Below are 22,689 nucleotides of genomic sequence, written 5' to 3' on the forward strand. Positions count from 1 at the left end.
TATGGTCAGATGAAACCAAAATATAACTTTTTGGTAAAAACTCATCTCGTCGTTTGGAGGACAAAGAATGCTGAGTTGCATCCAAAGAACACCATACCTACTGTGAAGCATGGGGGTGGAAACATCATGCTTTTGGGCTGTTTTTCTGCAAAGGGACCAGGACGACTGATCCGTGTAAAGGAAATAATGAGATTTTGTGAGATTGTATCGTGAGATTTTGAGTGAAAACCTCCTTCCATCAGCAAGGGCATTGAAGATGAAACGTGGCTGGGTCTTTCAGCATGACAATGATCCCAAACACACCGCCGGGGCAACGAAGAAGTGGCTTTGTAAGAAGCATTTCAAGGTCCTGGAGTGGCCTAGCCAGTCTCCAGATCTCAACCCCGTAGAAAATCTTTGGAGGGAGTTGAAGGTCCGTGTTGCCCAGCAACAGCCCCAGAACATCACTGCTCTAGAGGAGATCTGCATGGAAGAATGGGACAAAATACTAGCAACAGTGTGTGAAAACCTTGTGAAGACTTACAGAAAATGTTTGAAAATCATTGCCAACAAAGGGTATATAACAAAGTATTGAGATAAACTTTTGTTATTGACCAAATACTTATTTTCCACCATAATTTGCAAATAAATTAATTAAAAATCCTACAATGCGATTTTCTGTATTTTTTTCTTCATTTTGTCTGTCATAGTTGAAGTGTACCTATGATGAAAATTACAGGCCTCTCTCATCTTTTTAAGTGGGTGAACTTGCACAATTGGTGGCTGACTAAATACTTTTTTGCCCCACTGTATCTCCTACTAACATATCTCCTATTAACATATCTCCTCCTACTAACTATAACTCCTCCGACTAACATATTCCCTACTAACATATCTCCCCCTACCAACATATCTCCTCCTACTAACATATCTCCTACTAACATGTCTCCTACAAACATATCTCTCCTACTAACATATTGCCTCCTACTAACATATCTCCTACTAACATTTCTCCTCCTACTAACATATCTCCTCCTACTAACATATCCTACTAAATATCTCTACTAACATATTTCCTACTATCTCCTCCTACTAACATATCTCCTCCTACTAACCATATCTCCCTACTAACATATCTCTAACATATTTCCTACTAACATATCTCCTACTAACATAACATATCTCCTCCTCTAACTTATCTCCTCCTTCTAACATATCTAACCTCCTACTAACATATCTCCTCCTACTAACATACATGGAACTCATCAAGAATATTCCTACATAGATCCAGGAGGATAACATTTGAGAGCTGCCATTTGTCCATTGCTTTGTTTTATTTATTCATGGGTGATATTTATGGATGATTCTATCATTGTTTGGGGAATAAATAAGATTGATTTAAATATTCAATGACATCAGAGAATAATTGGAGCTGTTATGCAAATGTAAAATCCAATAGATAATTCATATCCTTCACCTCCCTACCTGTCATAACATAGTGGGTGAACTTCAATTGGTGGCTGACTAAATACTTTTTTGCCCCACTGTATCCTACTAACATATCTCCTATCTCCTAACACATATCTCCTACTAACATATCTCCTACTAACATATCTCCTCCTCTCCTCCTACTAACATATCTCCTCCTACTAACATTGCCTCCTATCTCCTCCTACTAACATATCCTCCTACTAACATATACTAACATATCTCCTACTAACATATACTAACATATTTCCTACTAACATCCTACTAACTAACATATCTCTAACATATCTCCTACTACTAACATATCTCCTACTAACATATCTCCTCCTACTAACATAAAAGCATTTTAGACAGCAGGTATAGTGTACATGGAACTATGAATGACGTACTGGTCATCAAGAATATTCCTACATAGATCCAGGAGGAGTAATGCATTTGAGAGCAGATATGCCATTTGTCCATTGCTTTGTTTTATTTATTCATGGGTGATATTTATGGATGATTCTATCATTGTTTGGGGAATAAATAAGATTGATTTAAATATTCAATGACATCAGAGCATAATTGGAGCTGTTATGCAAATGTAAAATCCAATAGATAATTCACTCATCCTTCACCTCCTTTTCAGAGAAAATGTTGTTATTGATCAATGAACTCACCAAATTGTCTCAACGATCTCATACCCCACAAGGGGCCAAAGCCTCATGGATTTTCCTCAAAAGGATGGAAAACAATAAACAGCTAGTTGGGTGTGAAACTGTCACTAATTAGTAAGGGAGTTCCTTACCTGGTTGTCTAGGTCTTAATGGAAAAAACAAAAACCCACAGACACTTGACCCTCCGTGGAATGAGTTTGACACCCGATTTAACCTATGATTCTATACAGCAGGGGCATACACTGGAGGTCTGGAGTACTGCTCATACACTGGAGATCTGGAGTACTGCTCATACAGGTCTGGAGTACTGCTCATACACTGGAGGTCTGGAGTACTGCTCATACACTGGAGGTCTGGAGTACTGCTCATACACTGGACTGGAGTACTGCTCTGGAGGTCTGGAGTACTGCTCATACACTGGAGGTCTGGAGTACTGCTCATACACTGGAGGTCTGGAGTACTGCTCATACACTGGAGGTCTGGAGGCTCATACACTGGAGGTCTGGAGGTCTGGAGGTCTGGAGTACTGCTCATACTGGAGATCTGGAGGTCTGGGTACTGCTCATACACTGGAGGTCTGTAGTACTGCTCATACACTGGAGGTCTGGAGTACTGCTCATACACAGTCTGGAGTACAGCTCATACACTGGAGGTCTGGAGTACTGCTCATACTCTGAAGATCTTGAGTACTGCTCATACACTGGAGATCTGGAGGTCTGGACTGCATACACTGGAGATCTGGAGGTCTGGAGTACTGTCTGATCTTGAGTACTGATCTGGAGTACTGCTCATACTCTGATGATCTTGAGTACTGCTCATACACTGGAGATCTGGAGGTCTGGAGTACAGCTCATACACTGGAGGTCTGGAGTACTGCTCATACACTGGAGGTCTGGAGTAATGCTCATTTATTTTAAATGTTTATTTCACCTTTATTTAACCAGGTAGGCAAGTTGAGAACAAGTTCTCATTTACAATTGCGACCTGGCCAAGATAAAGCAAAGCAGTTCGACTCATACAACGACACAGTTACACATGGAGTAAAAAAAACATACAGTCAATAATACAGTAGAAACAAGTCTATATACGATGTGAGCAAATGAGGTGAGATAAGGGAGGTAAAGGCAAAAAAAGGCCATGGTGGCAAAGTAAATACAATATAGCAAGTAAAACACTGGAATGGTAGATTTGCAGTGGAAGAATGTGCAAAGTGGAAATAAAAATAATGGGGTGCAAAGGAGCAAAATAAATAAATAAATACAGTAGGGAAAGAGGTATTTGTTTGGGCTAAATTATAGGTGGGCTATGTACAGGTGCAGTAATCTGTGAGCTGCTCTGACAGCTGGTGCTTAAAGCTAGTGAGGGAGATAAGCGTTTCCAGTTTCAGAGATTTTTGTAGTTCGTTCCAGTCATTGGCAGCACAGAACTGGAAGGAAAGGCGGCCAAAGAAAGAATTGGTTTTGGGGGTGACCAGAGAGATACAACTGCTGGAGCGCGTGCTACAGGTGGGTGATGCTATGGTGAACAGCGAGCAGAGATAATGGGGGACTTTACCTAGCAGGGTCTTGTAGATGACATGGAGCCAGTGGGTTTGGCAACGAGTATGAAGCGAGGGCCAGCCAACGAGAGCGTGCGTACAGGTCGTAATGGTGGGTAGTATATGGGGCTTTGGTGACAAAACGGATGGCAGTGTGTTAAACTGCATCCAATTAGTTGAGTAGGGTATTGGAGGCTATTTTGTAAATGACATCGGCGATGTTGAGGATTGGTAGGATGGTCAGTTTTACAAGGGTATGTTGGGCAGCATGAGTGAAGGATGCTTTGTTGCGAGATAGGAAGCCAATTCAAGATTTAACTTTGGATTGGAGATGTTTGATGTGGGTCTGGAAGGAGAGTTTACAGTCTAACCAGACACCTAGGTATTTGTAGTTGTCCACGTATGCTAAGTCAGAGCCGTCCAGAGTAGTGATGTTGGACAGGCGGGCAGGTGCAGGCAGTGATCGGTTGAAGAGCATGCATTTAGTTTTACTTGTATTTAAGAGCAATTGGAGGCCACAGAAGGAGAGTTGTATGGCATTGAAGCTTGCCTGGAGGGTTGTTAACACAGTGTCCAAAGAAGGGCCAGAAGTATACAGAATGGTGTCATCTGCGTAGAGGTGGATCAGAGACTCACCAGCAGCAAGAGCGACATCATTGATGTATACAGAGAAGAGAGTCGGTCCAAGAATTGAACCCTGTGGCACCCCTATAGAGACTGCCAGAGGTCCGGACAGCAGACCCTCCGATTTGACACACTGAACTCTATCAGAGAAGTAGTTGGTGAACCAGGCGAGGCAATCATTTGACAAACCAAGGCTGTCGAGTCTGCCGATGAGGATGTGGTGATTGACAGAGTCGAAAGCCTTGGCCAGATCATTGAATACGGCTGCACAGTAATGTTTTGTATCGATGGCGGTTAAGATATCGTTTAGGACCTTGAGCGTGGCTGAGGTGCACCCATGACCAGCTCTGAAACCAGATTGCATAGCAGAGAGGGTATGGTGAGATTTGAAATGGTCAGTAATCTGTTTGTTGACTTGGCTTTCGAAGATCTTAGAAAGGCAGTGTAGGATAGATATGTCTGTAGCAGTTTGGGTCAAGAGGGTCCCCCCCCTTTGAAGAGGGGGATGACCGCAGATGCTTTCCAATCTTTGGGAATCTCAGACGACACGAAAGAGGTTGAACAGGCTAGTAATAGGGGTGGCAACAATTTCGGCAGATACTTTTAGAAAGGGTCCAGATTGTCTAGCCCGGCTGATTTGTAGGCCCAGATTTTGCAGCTCTTTCAGAACATCAGCTGACTGGATTTGGAAGATGGAGAAATACACTGGAGGTCTGGAGTACTGCTCATACACTGGAGGTCTGGAGTACTGCTCATACACTGGAGGTCTGGAGTACAGCTCATACACTGAGGTCTAGACTACTGCTGGTTTTCTGTTCTACCTAATCATTAATGGCACCCAAGGTCTAAATCAATACATGATTAGAGGAGAACAATGAAAAATAAAGCAGTGGAACTGGCTTCCAGTCCAGATATGAATATGAGGGCTTTACAGTATGAGTTATAGGTACATGCAGCCATAAAGAAAACAGACTAGGATCCCTAAGGGTTTAGATTAAACCACTGAGGTTCTCCCATGCTCAGTCAGCACTACCAGTGTAGGGCATGTGACAATGTCAAGACGGCACTGCCATCAAGTGGACATATCATGTAAAAATCAGGGATCTCCAACTGCAGGCCTGGAGTCTGGTGCAACTTCCAGGACTAACCCTAGCACTGTTTAATAGGATCATTAAATTGCACACATCTGGTGCCCCAGGTCTAGATAAATACTGAAAATAATCAGTGAACCGTGCCTGCTGTATGAAGTCCCACCCAGTTGACCAGCGTTACCTATGCCAAAACCGGCGTCGGGTCTCGCGAGCTCTTTGGTAAACCTGCTTCAGTCTGGGATTCAAATACTGTCATCAGGTGTTTTAGCACTGGTGTAGAACACACATCTGGAAAGCTTTTCATGACAAGACCCCCCTGATAAAAAAAAAAAAAAAAAAGTTTGCCCTCTCATGTTCACTGCATCACTGATGTGATTAGAACAGCTCCTTCCGTTCATTAGCATGTACTCCTGTCAAAGACAGTGGGCTTTCAGTGTACATTATAGAAGTGGCTTCTTCACCGTGCCGTCATCTATACTGAGATGAAAGGATGTCAGCACATCCCAAAGATCTGAGAGATGAAGCCATAGACGTGAGGTTCACCAAGAGAATTTAACAATGAGAAAACCATTTGATTTTACCTGCAGTGGGTTCCAGCCAATGACTAATACATTTAGTGTGTTTACAAATCACATCATTCCCTGAAATGATCAGTAAATTAAAAGTGACAAATGCATTCTGAACATATGACAAGACTTCATGTTGCAAATAGACGACAGAGTATCACATTACAGTGAACGTTTATTCAATGTCCCAGTAGCAGATGTTACATACAAGACTAATAGTAACAAATACAACACAAGGCAGAATGTCACAACCCGAACACTGAGCCTACCCAGAAACCACCCTGTCACCCCCCCCAGGACACCATGTAGAACTGAAACAATATGGCTTTCTCTACCAGTTAGGATAGGTGGAAGTCACTTCTACTCATCTGATCATTTTAGAGCCACACAAATGCTTAGGGGACAGGGGCAAGGTGTTGGCTTCGGGACAGGAGAGCCATCCGAAATAACAGACTCCCTGAAAGGAGTAACACCGAGGTTAAGAGTCAAGGCTTTAGAAACATTTGCGGTGGACGATAGACGGGCCAGATTCCTCGTATTCCTGCTTGGAAATCCACATCTGTTGGAAGGTGGAGAGAGAGGCCAGGATGGAACCACCAATCCACACAGAGTATTTACGCTCTGGAGGGGCGATGATCTGGAGACAAGAGATATGAACGTATTCATTAGTTAAACAGGGAGATCTAAAGTGGTTTTAGTGCAGAACACATTCATAAATTAGATTTGATGAAAGTATTTGGGAAGCCAAAAAGATCACATGAGAAAAAAATTAAAAAATGGGCTAGTCGAGAGATGCCACACTGAATGCCCATAGGCTAAAAGTCACAGAATAACACGTGAATGCCCACCTTAATCTTCATAGTAGGAGGTGCCAAGCCACTGATCTCCTTCTGCATTCTATCAGCGATGCCAGGGAACATAGTGGTTCCACCTGAGAGAACAGTGTTGGCATACAGGTCTTTCCTGATGTCCACATCACACTTCATGATAGAGTTGTAGGTGGTCTCGTGCACTCCAGTGCTTTCCATTCCTACAAAAGCAAGCATGTACATGTCAATGGCAGCCCCAGGAACAGAAATTAACAGGTCTACAAGTATGGCTCTTTTAATGAGGTCAGTGAACACGCAACTGGCAAGAACCTCAGAGCTCCAGAGGACTGTATAGTGGTGAATGACTGTCACTAAGCTGAGTAACATTGTCTAGACAAGAACATTTGTACATGTATTAAAGAGTGAATCCAGTGGCCAAACTAAACCTTTGTCCGCTGATTTATAAAAAAACACATTTAAAAAAAGCCAGAAAGTTGGGTTTTTAGTGCTTATGTAGTCATATCAATACATAACTGAGGGTGCATCTTGTGCGACCTCTAGCAAGAGGAAACATTTTCAGAGCCTCCATTTTAGTAGTGGATAGAAATGACGATTTCAGGACAAAAATTACTATAGTCGCCAACCAGAGAAAAATACCTTTTAACAATTTTTTTTTTAGCTGAAGTTCCTCTTTAAAGGCAAAGAAAAACATCTCACCAATGAAGGATGGCTGGAACATGGTCTCAGGGCACCGGAAGCGCTCGTTGCCGATAGTGATGACCTGTCCATCAGGCAGCTCGTAGCTCTTCTCCAGAGAGGAACTGGAGGCAGAGGTCTTCATCTCCTGCTCAAAGTCCAGCGCCACGTAGGCCAGCTTCTCCTTGATGTCGCGCACAATCTCCCTCTCGGCCGTGGTGGTGAAGCTGTAGCCACGCTCAGTCAGGATCTTCATCAGGTAGTCCGTGAGGTCGCGTCCGGCCAGGTCCAGGCGCAGGATGGCGTGGGGAAGAGCGTAGCCCTCGTAGATGGGCACCGTGTGGCTAACGCCATCCCCGGAATCCATCACGATTCCTGTGGTGCGACCAGATGCGTACAAAGAAAGCACGGCCTGGATACCTACATACATGGCTGGGCTGTTGAAGGTCTCAAACATGATCTGGTAGAAGAATAGAAGGTGGGAATTAGGACTGAGAGACGCTTTATAAAAAGGGTGTTTTAGACACCTACAAATACTGCTAAGAATGTGAGGCCTACCGCTACCCTCAGGCAAGGTGAACAGAGTAACCCTGATGTCTACTGCTCTACATTCTGCTAGTGGATGAGGAGTCCATGTAAATAAAATGGCTGGGTTTATTTACTACTGCCACAGTGTTTATTTGTAAAAAAACACTAATGCCCCCACTTACCTGGGTCATCTTCTCCCTGTTGGCTTTGGGGTTGAGCGGGGCCTCTGTGAGCAGGACGGGATGCTCTTCAGGGGCCACACGCAGCTCATTGTAGAAGGTGTGATGCCAGATCTTCTCCATGTCGTCCCAGTTGGTAACAATGCCGTGCTCGATGGGGTACTTCAGAGTCAGGATGCCCCTCTTGCTCTGGGCCTCATCTCCCACGTAGCTGTCCTTCTGTCCCATGCCCACCATCACACCCTGGGGAAAGAGACATTACGTTACACTTTGTCCCTGCACTACGCATAAACTCAAGTTACACTACAGAAGTTGTTGGCTCAAGAGCACCCCCAGAAGGAAGAGTTCTATATAGCCTCTTCAAACTCTACCCCAAAGTCAAATATAGAGATACAGTAATGTTCTCTAAGTGGACACATGCTCAAACCATCTAAATTCCAAAATTAGGGGTATTAATATAGAGTTGGTCCCCTCCTTTGCTGCTATAATAGCCTCCACTCTTCTGAGAAGGCTTTCCACTAGATGTTTGAACAATGCTGTGGGAAATTGCTTCCATTCAGCCACAAGAACATTAGTAAAGTCAAGCACTGATGTTGAGCAAATTGGAAAGGTGGCATTCTAGGACAGTGCCACGTTGAAAGGCAAAGCTTTTCAGTAAGGCCCTTCTACTGACAACATGTGGATGAAACAGCCAAATCCACTCATTTGAAGGAGTGTCCACATATAGTTTGTGTATAAAAGTAAAGCCTATATTAAGTGAATCTGATATCCAAGAGCCCAGTATGGTTCCAACCTGATGTCTGGGTCTTCCAACAATGGAGGGGAAGACAGCACGGGGAGCATCATCCCCTGCAAAACCAGCCTTGCACATGCCTGAACCATTGTCAACCACCAGTGCAGCAATATCATCTTCAGCCATTCTGTTAAAACAAAGGAGGATTAATGAATCAAGGCCTAAAAAGCAGGAACAAAGCCATACCATTTTCTGGGTCAGGGTATATCATCAGGACAGACCACCAATTACTACAGTATAAATGAGACAAATTAGAAGTCCTCGTTAGTAAGTGTAGACATAGGACCATAGTCAGCTGTAATTCGTAACAATTAGTTAAAATGTTAAACCAGTGACTTAATAAAGAGCACTAGTCTACTAGCAGATCTTGTAAAAACAGTGGAATTGAACCAAATACAATCATTTGGAACAAAGCAAAGAATTCCAATCAGTAATTTATTTTTTCTCAATATATGGCTCCGATCCCAACAGCTCAAACACGTATTCAGACAAATCCAAGCAAAGCTGTATTTCAAATCAAGTGATTTTAACCATAGCTAGAACACATTTAGCGATACAACTCGACATTTCAGATTGGCTTTCTCAAACGGCGGGATAGTGGCGTTTGCTTACCTGTCAGTTAGGATGCTTTCTCTTCAAGAATCCGGGAATGATGTCTTCAATGAAGTGTAGCATCCACATTTCAGCAGGAGACTATATACCTCCTTTTCTCCCCAACCGTGCCTCATCCTCCGCCTTCGCGTTCACCTGCTCACACCAAATATGGGCATTGTTTTCAAAAATGGACACCGGATTGGATTGGGAGGTGTTTTACGGTGGAAGTGACCGACCGTTGTCATTCACATGGTAGCCAAACCTATGCGTTGTGATAATTGCGTTGTTTGCTCTGTAAGATGCTAACTCATATGCCTTGCGACCGTGATATATAGGCCTAAGTTCGAGACAGTAAGAAGACACAGTGGCTGAATAAATTCAACAACATCTTTGTTTCATCACAAAACCGGAGAGCAACCTCTGTCTGGTGAAGTCCTCAAAGCATATTGAATGTAACAAACAGTTACATGATCTACAGCATGGTCAAGTTAATGTTTCTGACATTTTCAGACTACTAAACAACTGTTGATTTAGAACCACAAAGTTGCCACAAGTTGCAAAGAAAACAGAAGCTGCCTTCACTATTCCAGCACCATTTCAACATCATCAAATCACCTCTGCTTAGTCTAATACAGTGACAACTAAAAGATACCAAAAACAATTTAGTCCAATCAATGAAAGCTAAATTTGATGTGGCTGTCCATGGCTCTGATTTCTCTGTGTGTGTGTGTGTGCATTTGTGCAAGTAGAAAAAAACATGTTGACTCTACTTGTAGAGAAATTCCAATGCCATCCTCCTCTCTTTCATGTTGACGAAACAGTCTATGACTCTGTCATACAGTACACACTTTGTTTTTGTTTTCCTAGGCTACCTGGCTAAAATGCTTGCTCGCAAGCCTAACTTCCTTTCATGGGCAACGATGTGCCGCCAGTTAACATTAGCCTACTACAATACATTAGCTACATATTGAACTTCCATCATCTCAGGCAAGGGGCACAATGTATGAATTAATGGTTGGATCCAAATCACCGTTATAGGCCGGTACGGAGAATTAAGTAAAACCACAAGTAAAACCACAAGTCCAAATCCCTATCTCCATCCATGGGTAATTTTGGAAAGGGCCAATTTTAGCTAGCTAGCAAACGGAGGAATACAACACAACAAGATACAATTCATGTCTCTGTCAATTATGTTTTGCCTTCGATGTGAAATCCAAACTGGATTCCCTTTACACTTTTTTTGGGTGTGCCAGGACCATTCACAGTTGAGCTCGCTCAGTTTAGCTCAACGCTGATTGGCTATTATTATTATTATTTTTTTAATTATCAAGGGAGGCCAAATGCTCGCTGGCTTCCCTTGCATTCAAAGCCACGGGCAGCAATAATGTTGACCACACAGCATCAGATAGATGGCCGCTGTTTCGCTCGCTCGGTTGCTTTCTCCAGTGAGATTCGTTCAGCGTCTTGCGAACTGAAGGACGTTTATGTATTGTTTTATTGGTCAGTGTTTTGGGAAAGCCTGACTTCCCTTGCCATCTATGAATACACGCCACTGTTAACAGCGGTAGTAAACTGCTCAACTAAGGGGCAATGCTGTTCAATCTACCACAGACCTGGCTACCTACCAGATGGTCGTCACTGTAGTTACCACAGCCACAAATTCATAAACCCCGCCTATTTCTATAATTTTTATGATAGACAATCTTGACTTTGTGTCTGTGCTATCTAGTGGAAACCCTAACACGCAGTGCTCATCTTACCGCTGTCCCCCACCCACTCAGCAACAATGGTAGTTAATGCCGTTTTAGGTCTTCTGCTGTGTGCCTCTCCTCCATGTTCTGTGGTCAGATCCTACATGGGACTTCATTTCCCAAGAGCTCATCAATGTGATGGGTTTCTACAGTGATGTATTACAGCTTGTTCATAAACATCCAACAATCTGTTGCTCCACGTATGGTGTTTGAGAGCTGGCGCTTTGTAGGCCTACTTGCAGAGCAATCATTGTACAATTTCTCCATCCCTGCCGTCACGGTTTTGGCATCTAGTCTGGTTTGTATTGCCTTACAGGACTTCTCTGCTGTCGCTTCCCTATCTCACTCTCTGACATTTTTTAAAATGTTATCGAGGATGAGGTGCTGGCCGCTTTAAATAAGTCATTTTAAAGATACATATCTCCTACTAACATATCTCCTCCTACTAACATATCTCCTACTAACATATCTCCTCCTACTAACATATCTCCTACTAACATATCTCCTCCTACTAACATATATCCTACTAACATATCTCCTCCTACTAACATATATCCTACTAACATACAGTGCCTTGCGAAAGTATTCGGCCCCCTTGAACTTTGTGACCTTTTGCCACATTTCAGGCTTCAAACGTAAAGATATAAAACTGTATTTTTTTGTGAAGAATCAACAACAAGTGGGACACAATCATGAAGTGGAACAACATTTATTGGATATTTCAAACTTTTTTAACAAATCAAAACTGAAAAATTGGGCGTTCAAAATTATTCAGCCCCTTTACTGTCAGTGCAGCAAACTCTCTCCAGAAGTTCAGTGAGGATCTCTGAATGATCCAATGTTGACCTAAATGACTAATGATGATAAATACAATCCACCTGTGTGTAATCAAGTCTCCGTATAAATGCACCTGCACTGTGATAGTCTCAGAGGTCCGTTAAAAGCGCAGAGAGCATCATGAAGAACAAGGAACACGCCAGGCAGGTCCGAGATACTGTTGTGAAGAAGTTTAAAGCCGGATTTGGATACAAAAAGATTTCCCAAGCTTTAAACATCCCAAGGAGCACTGTGCAAGCGATAATATTGAAATGGAAGGAGTATCAGACCACTGCAAATCTACCAAGACCTGGCCGTCCCTCTAAACTTTCAGCTCATAGAAGGAGAAGACGGATCAGAGATGCAGCCAAGAGGCCCATGATCACTCTGGATGAACTGCAGAGATCTACAGCTGAGGTGGGAGACTCTGTCCATAGGACAACAATCAGTCGTATATTGCACAAATCTGGTCTTTATGGAAGAGTGGCAAGAAGAAAGCCATTTCTTAAAGATATCCATAAAAAGTGTTGTTTAAAGTTTGCCACAAGCCACCTGGGAGACACACCAAACATGTGGAAGGTGTTCTGGTCAGATGAAACCAAAATTGAACTTTTTGGCAACAATGCAAAATGTTATGTTTGGCATAAAAGCAACACAGCTCATCACCCTGAACACAACATACCCACTGTCAAACATGGTGGTGGCAGCATCATGGTTTGGGCCTGCTTTTCTTCAGCAGGGACAGGGAAGATGGTTAAAATTGATGGGAAGATGGATGGAGCCAAATACAGGACCATTCTGGAAGAAAACCTGATGGAGTCTGCAAAAGACCTGAGACTGGGACGGAGATTTGTCTTCCAACAAGACAATGATCCAAAACATAAAGCAAAATCTACAATGGAATGGTTCAAAAATAAACATATCCAGGTGTTAGAATGGCCAAGTCAAAGTCCAGATCTGAATCCAATCGAGAATCTGTGGAAAGAACTGAAAACTGCTGTTCACAAATGCTCTCCATCCAACCTCACTGAGCTCGAGCTGTTTTGCAAGGAGGAATGGGAAAAAATTTCAGTCTCTCGATGTGCAAAACTGATAGAGACATACCCCAAGTGACTTACAGCTGTAATCGCAGCAAAAGGTGGCGCTACAAAGTATTAACTTAAGGGGGCTGAATAATTTTGCACGCCCAATTTTTCAGTTTTTGATTTGTTAAAAAAGTTTGAAATATCCAATAAATGTCGTTACACTTCATGATTGTGTCCCACTTGTTGTTGATTCTTCACAAAAAAATACAGTTTTATATCTTTGTTTGAAGCCTGAAATGTGGCAAAAGGTCGCAAAGTTCAAGGGGGCCGAATACTTTCGCAAGGCACTGTATCTCCTACAAACATATCTCCTACTAACATATCTCCTCCTACTAACATATCTCCTCCTACTAACTTATATCCTACTAACATACAGTGGGTTAAAAAAGTATTTAGTCAGCCACCAATTGTGCAAGTTCTCCCACTTAAAAAGATGAGAGAGGCCTGTAATTTTCATCATAGGCACACTTCAACTATGACAGACAAAATGAGGGGGAAAAAATCAAGAAAATCACATTGTAGGATTTTAATGAATTTATTCGCAAATTATGGTGGAAAATAAGTATTTTTCACCAACAAACAAGCAAGATTTCTGGCTCTCACAGTCCTGTAACTTCTTCTTTAAGAGGCTCCTCTGTCCTCCATTCGTTACCTGTATTAATGGCACCTGCTTGAACTTGTTATCAGTATAAAAGACACCTGTCCACAACCTCAAAAGTCACACTCCAAACTCCACTATGGCCAAGACCAAAGAACTGTCAAAGGACAACAGAAACAAAATTGTAGACCTGCACCAGGCTGGGAAGACTGAATCTGCAATAGGTAAGCAGCTTGGTTTGAAGAAATCAACTGTGGGAGCAATTATTAGGAAGTGGAATACATACAAGACCACTGATAATCTCCCTCGATCTGTGGCTCCACACAAGATCTCACCCTGTGGGGTCAAAATGATCACAAGAACGGTGAAAAAAATCCCAGAACCACATGGGCGGACCTAGTGAATGACCTGCAGAGAGCTGGGACCAAAGTAATAAAGCCTACCATCAGTAACACACTACGCCGCCAGGGACTCAAATCTTGCAGTGCCAGACGTGTCCCCCTGCTTAAGCCAGTCCATATCCAGGCCCGTCTGAAGTTTGCTAGAGAGCATTTGGATGATCCAGAAGATTGGGAGAATGTCATATGGTCAGATGAAACCAAAATATAACTTTTTGGTAAAAACTCAACTCGTCGTTTGGAGGACAAAGAATGCTGAGTTGCATCCAAAGAACACCATACCTACTGTGAAGCATGGGGGTGGAAACATCATGCTTTTGGGCTGCTTTTCTGCAAAGGGACCAGGACGACTGATCCGTGTAAAGGAAATAATGAGATTTTGTGAGATTGTATCGTGAGATTTTGAGTGAAAACCTCCTTCCATCAGCAAGGGCATTGAAGATGAAACGTGGCTGGGTCTTTCAGCATGACAATGATCCCAAACACACCGCCGGGGCAACGAAGAAGTGGCTTCGTAAGAAGCATTTCAAGGTCCTGGAGTGGCCTAGCCAGTCTCCAGATCTCAACCCCGTAGAAAATCTTTGGAGGGAGTTGAAGGTCCGTGTTGCCCAGCAACAGCCCCAGAACATTACTGCTCTAGAGGAGATCTGCATGGAAGAATGGGACAAAATACTAGCAACAGTGTGTGAAAACCTTGTGAAGACTTACAGAAAATGTTTGAAAATCATTGCCAACAAAGGGTATATAACAAAGTATTGAGATAAACTTTTGTTATTGACCAAATACTTATTTTCCACCATAATTTGCAAATAAATTAATTAAAAATCCTACAATGCGATTTTCTGTATTTTTTTCTTCATTTTGTCTGTCATAGTTGAAGTGTACATATGATGAAAATTACAGGCCTCTCTCATCTTTTTAAGTGGGTGAATTGGTGCACAATACTTTTTGCCCCACTGTATCTCCTACTAAATATCTCCTATTAACATTCCTCCTACTAACACTGTATTCCTACTAACATACTAACATATCTCCTCCTACTAACATATCCCTACTAACATATCTCATAACATATCTCCTACTAACATATCTCCTACTAACATATCTCCCCCTACAACATATCTCCTCCTAACATATATCTCCTCCTACTAACATATCTCCTACTAACAACATATCTCCTCCTACTAACATATCATATCTCCCCTACTAACATATCTCCTACTCCTACTAACATATCTCCTACTAACATGTCTCCTACTAAACATATCTCCTCCTACTAACATATTGTTTTATTTATTCCTCCTACTAACATATCTCCATAACTGCCTCCTACTAACATATCTCCTACTAACATTTCTCCTCCTACTAACATATCTCCTCCTATCTCCTACTAACATATCCCTACTAACATATACTCATATCCCCTACTTACATACTAACATATCTCTACTAACATAAAAGCATTTTAGACAGCAGGTATAGTGTACATGGAACTCTGGTCATCAAGAATACAAGATCCAGGAGGAGTAATGCATTTGAGAGCAGATATGCCATTTGTCCATTGCTTTGTTTTATTTACTAACATTGTTTGGGGAATAAATAAGATTGATTTAAATATTCAATGACATCAGAGAATAATTCCTACAAAATGTAAAATCCAATAGATAATTCACTCATCCTACTAACATTTCTCCTCCTACTAACATATTCTCCTACTAACATATCTCCTACTAACATATCTCCTCCTACTAACATATCTACTAACATATCTCCTACTAACATATCTCATATCTCCTACTAACATATCTCCTCTACTAACATATTGCCTCCTACTAACATATCTCCTACTAACATATCTCCTCCTACTAACATATCTCCTCCATTCTAACATATCTCTCCTAACTACTAACATATCTCTACTACTAACATATCTCCTACTAACATATCTCCTCCTACTAACATAAAAGCATTTTAGACAGCAGGTATAGTGTACATGGAACTATGAATGAGGTACTGGTCATCAAGAATATTCCTACATAGATCCAGGAGGATTAATGCATTTGAGAGCAGATATGCCATTTGTTCATTGCTTTGTTTTATTAATTCATGGGTGATATTTATGGATGATTCTATCATTGTTTGGGGAATAAATAAGTTTAAATTAAATATTCAATGACATCAGAGCATAATTGGAGCTGTTATGCAAATGTAAAATCCAATAGATAATTCACTCATCCTTTACCTCCTTTTCAGAGAAAATGTTGTTATTGATCAATGAACTCACCAAATTGTCTCAACGATCTCATACCCCACAAGGGGCCAAAGCCTCATGGATTTTCCTCAAAAGGATGGAAAACAATAAACAGCTAGTTGGGTGTGAAACTGTCACTAATTAGTAAGGGAGTTCCTTACCTGGTTGTCTAGGTCTTAATGGAAAAAACAAAAACCCACAGACACTTGACCCTCCGTGGAATGAGTTTGACACCCGATTTAACCTATGATTCTATACAGCAGGGGCATACTCTGGAGTACAGCTCATACACTGGAGGTCTGGAGTACTGCTCATACACTGGAGATCTGGAGGTCTGGAGTACTGCTCATACACTGGAGATCTGGAGTACTGCTCATACACTGGAGGTCTGGAGTACTGCTCATACACTGGAGGTCTGGAGTACTGCTCATACACTGGAGGTCTGGAGTACTGCTCATACACTGGAGGTCTGGAGTACTGCTCATACACTGGAGGTCTGGAGTACTGCTCATACACTGGAGGTCTGGAGTACTGCTCATACACACTGGAGGTCTGGAGGTCTGGAGTACTGCTCATACACTGGAGATCTGGAGGTCTGGTGTACTGCTCATACACTGGAGGTCTGGACATACACTGGAGGTCTGGAGTACTGCTCATACACTGGAGGTCTGGAGTACTGCTCATACACTGGAGATCTGGAGGTCTGGAGTACTGCTCATACACTGGAGGTCTGGAGTACTGCTCATTTATTTTAACTGGAGGTCTATACTTCACTCTGAAGATCTTGAGTACTGCTCATGCACTGGAGATCTGGAGGTCTGGAGTACTGCTCATACACTGGAGGTCTGGAGTACTGCTCATTTATTTTAAATGTTTATTTCACCTTTATTTAACCAGGTAGGCAAGTTGAGAACAAGTTCTCATTTACAATTGCGACCTGGCCAAGATAAAGCAAAGCAGTTCGACTCATACAACGACACAGTTACACATGGAGTAAAACAAACATACAGTCAATAATACAGTGTAAACAAGTCTACATACGATGTGAGCAAATGAGGTGAGATAAGGGAGGTAAAGGCAAAAAAAAGGCCATGGTGGCAAAGTAAATACAATATAGCAAGTAAAACACTGGAATGGTAGATTTGCAGTGGAAGAATGTGCAAAGTGGAAATAAAAATAATGGGGTGCAAAGGAGCAAAATAAATAAATAAATACAGTAGGGAAAGAGGTATTTGTTTGGGCTAAATTATAGGTGGGCTATGTACAGGTGCAGTAATCTGTGAGCTGCTCTGACAGCTGGTGCTTAAAGCTAGTGAGGGAGATAAGCGTTTCCAGTTTCAGAGATTTTTGTAGTTCGTTCCAGTCATTGGCAGCACAGAACTGGAAGGAAAGGCGGCCAAAGAAAGAATTGGTTTTGGGGGTGACCAGAGAGATATACCTGCTGGAGCGCGTGCTACAGGTGGGTGATGCTATGGTGATCAGCGAGCAGAGATAAGGGGGGACTTTACCTAGCAGGGTCTTGTAGATGACATGGAGCCAGTGGGTTTGGCAACGAGTATGAAGCGAGGGCCAGCCAACGAGAGCGTACAGGTCGTAATGGTGGGTAGTATATGGGGCTTTGGTGACAAAATGGATGGCAGTGTGTTAAACTGCATCCAATTAGTTGAGTAGGGTATTGGAGGCTATTTTGTAAATGACATCGGCGATGTCGAGGATTGGTAGGATGGTCAGTTTTACAAGGGTATGTTGGGCAGCATGAGTGAAGGATGCTTTGTTGCGAGATAGGAAGCCAATTCTAGATTTAACTTTGGATTGGAGATGGTTGATGTGGGTCTGGAAGGAGAGTTTACAGTCTAACCAGACACCTAGGTATTTGTAGTTGTCCACGTATGCTAAGTCAGAGCCGTCCAGAGTAGTGATGTTGGACAGGCGGGCAGGTGCAGGCAGTGATCGGTTGAAGAGCATGCATTTAGTTTTACTTGTATTTAAGAGCAATTGGAGGCCACAAAAGGAGAGTTGTATGGCATTGAAGCTTGTCTGGAGGGTTGTTAACACTGTCCAAAGAAGGGCCAGAAGTATACAGAATGGTGTCATCTGCGTAGAGGTGGATCAGAGACTCACCAGCGGCAAGAGCGACATCATTGATGTATACAGAGAAGAGAGTCGGTCCAAGAATTGAACCCTGTGGCACCCCCATAGAGACTGCCAGAGGTCCGGACAGCAGACCCTCCGATTTGACACACTGAACACTATCAGAGAAGTAGTTGGTGAACCAGGCGAGGCAATCATTTGACAAACCAAGGCTGTCGAGTCTGCCGATGAGGATGTGGTGATTGACAGAGTCGAAAGCCTTGGCCAGATCATTGAATACGGCTGCACAGTAATGTTTTGTATCGATGGCGGTTAAGATATCGTTTAGGACCTTGAGCGTGGCTGAGGTGCACCCATGACCAGCTCTGAAACCAGATTGCATAGCAGAGAGGGTATGGTGAGATTTGAAATGGTCAGTAATCTGTTTGTTGACTTGGCTTTCGAAGATCTTAGAAAGGCAGTGTAGGATAGATATGTCTGTAGCAGTTTGGGTCAAGAGGGTCCCCCCCTTTGAAGAGGGGGGTGACCGCAGATGCTTTCCATTCTTTGGGAATCTCAGACGACACGAAAGAGGTTGAACAGGCTAGTAATAGGGGTGGCAACAATTTCGGCAGATACTTTTAGAAAGGGTCCAGATTGTCTAGCCCGGCTGATTTGTAGGCCCAGATTTTGCAGCTCTTTCAGAACATCAGCTGACTGGATTTGGGAGACGGAGAAATACACTGGAGGTCTGGACTACTGCTGGTTTTCTGTTCTACCTAATCATTAATGGCACCCAAGGTCTAAATCAATACATGATTAGAGGGGAACAATGAAAAATAAAGCAGTGGAACTGGCTTCCAGTCCAGATATGAATATGAGGGCTATACAGTATCAGTTCTAGGTACATGCAGCCACCAAAAAGACTAAGATTCTTAAGGGTTTAGATTAAACCACTGAGGTTCCCCCATGCTCGGTCAGCACTACCAGTGTCGGTCATGTGACAATGTGAAGACGGCACTGCCATCTAGTGGACATAGCATGTAAATCAGGGCTCTCCAACTGCAGGCCTGGAGTCTGCAGGTGTTACTTCCAGGACTAACTCGAGCGCTGTTCGATAGGATCATTAAATTACACCCATCTGGTGCCCCAGGTCTAGATAAATACTGAAAATAATCAGTGAATCTGGCTCGAGGTAAATGTGCCTGCCATATGAAGTTCCACCCAGTTGACCAGCACTACCGACGCCAAAACAGGCGTCGGGTCTTGCGAGCTCTTTGGTATACTCACCTGCGATTTAAATACTGTCATCAGGTGTTTTAGCACTGGTGTAGAACACCCACCTGCAAAGCTTTTCATGACAAGACCCCCATGATATAGAATTAGCTGTCCTCTTATGTTCACGTCATCACTGATGTGATGAGAACAGCTACTTCCGTTCATTAGCATGTACTCCTGTCAAAGACAGTGGGCTTTCAGTGTACATTATAGAAGTGGCTTCTTCACCTTGCCGTCATCTAGACTGAGATGAAAGGATGTCAGCACATCCCAAAGATCTGAGAGATGAAGCCATAGACGTGAGGTTCACCAAGAGAATTTAACAATGAGAAAACCATTTGTCACCCATTTGATTTAACCTGCAGTGGGTTCCAGCCAATGACTAATACATTTAGTGTGTTTACAAATCACATCATTCCCTGAAATGATCAGTAAATTAAAAGTGACAAATGCATTCTGAACATATGACAAGACTTCATGTTGCAAATAGACAGAGTATCACATTACAGTGAACGTTTATTCAATGTCCCAGTAGCAGATGTTACATACAAGACTAATAGTAACAAATACAACACAAGGCAGAATGTCACAACCCGAACACTGAGCCTACCCAGAAACCACCCTGTCACCCCCCCCAGGACACCATGTAGAACTGAAACAATATGGCTTTCTCTACCAGTTAGGATAGGTGGAAGTCACTTCTACTCATCTGATCATTTTAGAGCCACACAAATGCTTAGGGGACAGGGGCAAGGTGTTGGCTTCTGGACAGGAGAGCCATCCGAAATAACAGACTCCCTGAAAGGAGTAACACCGAGGTTAAGAGTCAAGGCTTTAGAAACATTTGCGGTGGACGATAGACGGGCCAGATTCCTCGTATTCCTGCTTGGAAATCCACATCTGTTGGAAGGTGGAGAGAGAGGCCAGGATGGAACCACCAATCCACACAGAGTATTTACGCTCTGGAGGGGCGATGATCTAGAGACAAGAGATATGAACGTATTCATTAGTTAAACAGGGAGATCTAAAGTGGTTTTAGTGCAGAACACATTCATAAATTAGATTTGATGAAAGTATTTGGGAAGCCAAAAAGATCACATGAGAAAAAATAAAATGGGCTAGTCGAGAGATGCCACACTGAATGCCCATGGGCTAAAAGTCACAGAATAACACGTGAATGCCCACCTTAATCTTCATAGTAGGAGGTGCCAAGCCACTGATCTCCTTCTGCATTCTATCAGCGATGCCAGGGAACATAGTGGTTCCACCAGAGAGAACAGTGTTGGCATACAGGTCTTTCCTGATGTCCACATCACACTTCATGATAGAGTTGTAGGTGGTCTCGTGCACTCCAGTGCTTTCCATTCCTACAAAAGCAAGCATGTACATGTCAATGGCAGCCCCAGGAACAGAAATTAACAGGTCTACAAGTATGGCTCTTTTAATGGTCAGTGAACACGCAACTGGCAAGAACCTCAGAGCTCCAGAGGATTGTATGAATGAATGACTGTCACTAAGCTGAGTAACATTGTCTAGACAAGAACATTTGTACATGTATTAAAGAGTGAATCCAGTGGCCAAATTAAACCTTAGTTCGCTGATTTATAAAAAATACATTTAAAAAAAGCCAGAAAGTTGGGTTTTTAGTGCTTATGTAGTCATATCAATACATAACTGAGGGTGCATCTTGTGCGACCTCTACCAAGAGGAAACATTTTCAGAGCCTCCATTTTAGTAGTGGATAGAAATGACGATTTCAGGACAAAAATTACTATAGTCGCCAACCAGAGAAAAATACCTTTTAACAATTTTTTTTTAGCTGAAGTTCCTCTTTAAAGGCAAAGAAAAACATCTCACCAATGAAGGATGGCTGGAACATGGTCTCAGGGCACCGGAAGCGCTCGTTGCCGATAGTGATGACCTGTCCATCAGGCAGCTCGTAGCTCTTCTCCAGAGAGGAACTGGAGGCAGAGGTCTTCATCTCCTGCTCAAAGTCCAGCGCCACGTAGGCCAGCTTCTCCTTGATGTCGCGCACAATCTCCCTCTCGGCCGTGGTGGTGAAGCTGTAGCCACGCTCAGTCAGGATCTTCATCAGGTAGTCCGTGAGGTCGCGTCCGGCCAGGTCCAGACGCAGGATGGCGTGGGGAAGAGCGTAGCCCTCGTAGATGGGCACCGTGTGGCTAACGCCATCCCCGGAATCCATCACGATTCCTGTGGTGCGACCAGATGCGTACAAAGAAAGCACGGCCTGGATACCTACATACATGGCTGGGCTGTTGAAGGTCTCAAACATGATCTGGTAGAAGAATAGAAGGTGGGAATTAGGACTGAGAGACGCTTTATAAAAAGGGTGTTTTAAGCACCTACAAATACTGCTCAGAATGTGAGGCCTACCGCTACCCTCAGGCAAGGTGAACAGAGTAACCCTGATGTCTACATTCTGCTAGTGGATGAGGAGTCCATGTAAATAAAATGGCTGGGTTTATTTACTACTGCCACAGTGTTTATTTGTAAAAAACACTAATGCCCCCGCTTACCTGGGTCATCTTCTCCCTGTTGGCTTTGGGGTTGAGCGGGGCCTCTGTGAGCAGGACGGGATGCTCTTCAGGGGCCACACGCAGCTCATTGTAGAAGGTGTGATGCCAGATCTTCTCCATGTCGTCCCAGTTGGTAACAATGCCGTGCTCGATGGGGTACTTCAGAGTCAGGATGCCCCTCTTGCTCTGGGCCTCATCTCCCACGTAGCTGTCCTTCTGTCCCATGCCCACCATCACACCCTGGGGAAAGAGACATTACGTTACACTTTGTCCCTGCACTACGCATAAACTGAGGTTACACTACAGAAGTTGTTTTCATCAAATGTTCTTGAGTTGCCTGTATGTTTCACTAAACAGCAAATCAA

General features: G+C 43.0%; 2 protein-coding genes across 2 annotated transcripts; both read right to left on the reverse strand.

Moving 5' to 3' along the window:
• Positions 1 to 6,084: 6,084 nt before the first annotated feature.
• On the reverse strand, positions 6,085 to 9,658 carry LOC135532791 (actin, non-muscle 6.2). The gene is made up of 6 exons (XM_064960229.1): positions 9,559 to 9,658; positions 8,947 to 9,073; positions 8,157 to 8,396; positions 7,468 to 7,906; positions 6,790 to 6,971; positions 6,085 to 6,578 (listed from the first exon to the last, which is right to left on the reverse strand). The coding sequence occupies exons 2-6, from the start codon at positions 9,070 to 9,072 to the stop codon at positions 6,435 to 6,437; spliced, it is 1,131 nt and encodes a 376-aa protein (XP_064816301.1). The 5' UTR covers position 9,073; positions 9,559 to 9,658; the 3' UTR covers positions 6,085 to 6,434.
• A 10,625-nt stretch (positions 9,659 to 20,283) lies between these two features.
• On the reverse strand, positions 20,284 to 22,558 carry LOC135532792 (actin, non-muscle 6.2-like). The gene is made up of 4 exons (XM_064960230.1): positions 22,325 to 22,558; positions 21,645 to 22,083; positions 20,973 to 21,154; positions 20,284 to 20,765 (listed from the first exon to the last, which is right to left on the reverse strand). Exons 1-4 carry the CDS (start codon positions 22,556 to 22,558, stop codon positions 20,622 to 20,624), a joined length of 999 nt encoding a protein of 332 aa, XP_064816302.1. The 3' UTR covers positions 20,284 to 20,621.
• Between the last annotated feature and the right edge of the window lie 131 nt (positions 22,559 to 22,689).

This window comes from Oncorhynchus masou, unplaced genomic scaffold (assembly GCF_036934945.1).
Source record: "Oncorhynchus masou masou isolate Uvic2021 unplaced genomic scaffold, UVic_Omas_1.1 unplaced_scaffold_2029, whole genome shotgun sequence".
Classification (NCBI taxonomy): domain Eukaryota; kingdom Metazoa; phylum Chordata; class Actinopteri; order Salmoniformes; family Salmonidae; genus Oncorhynchus; species Oncorhynchus masou.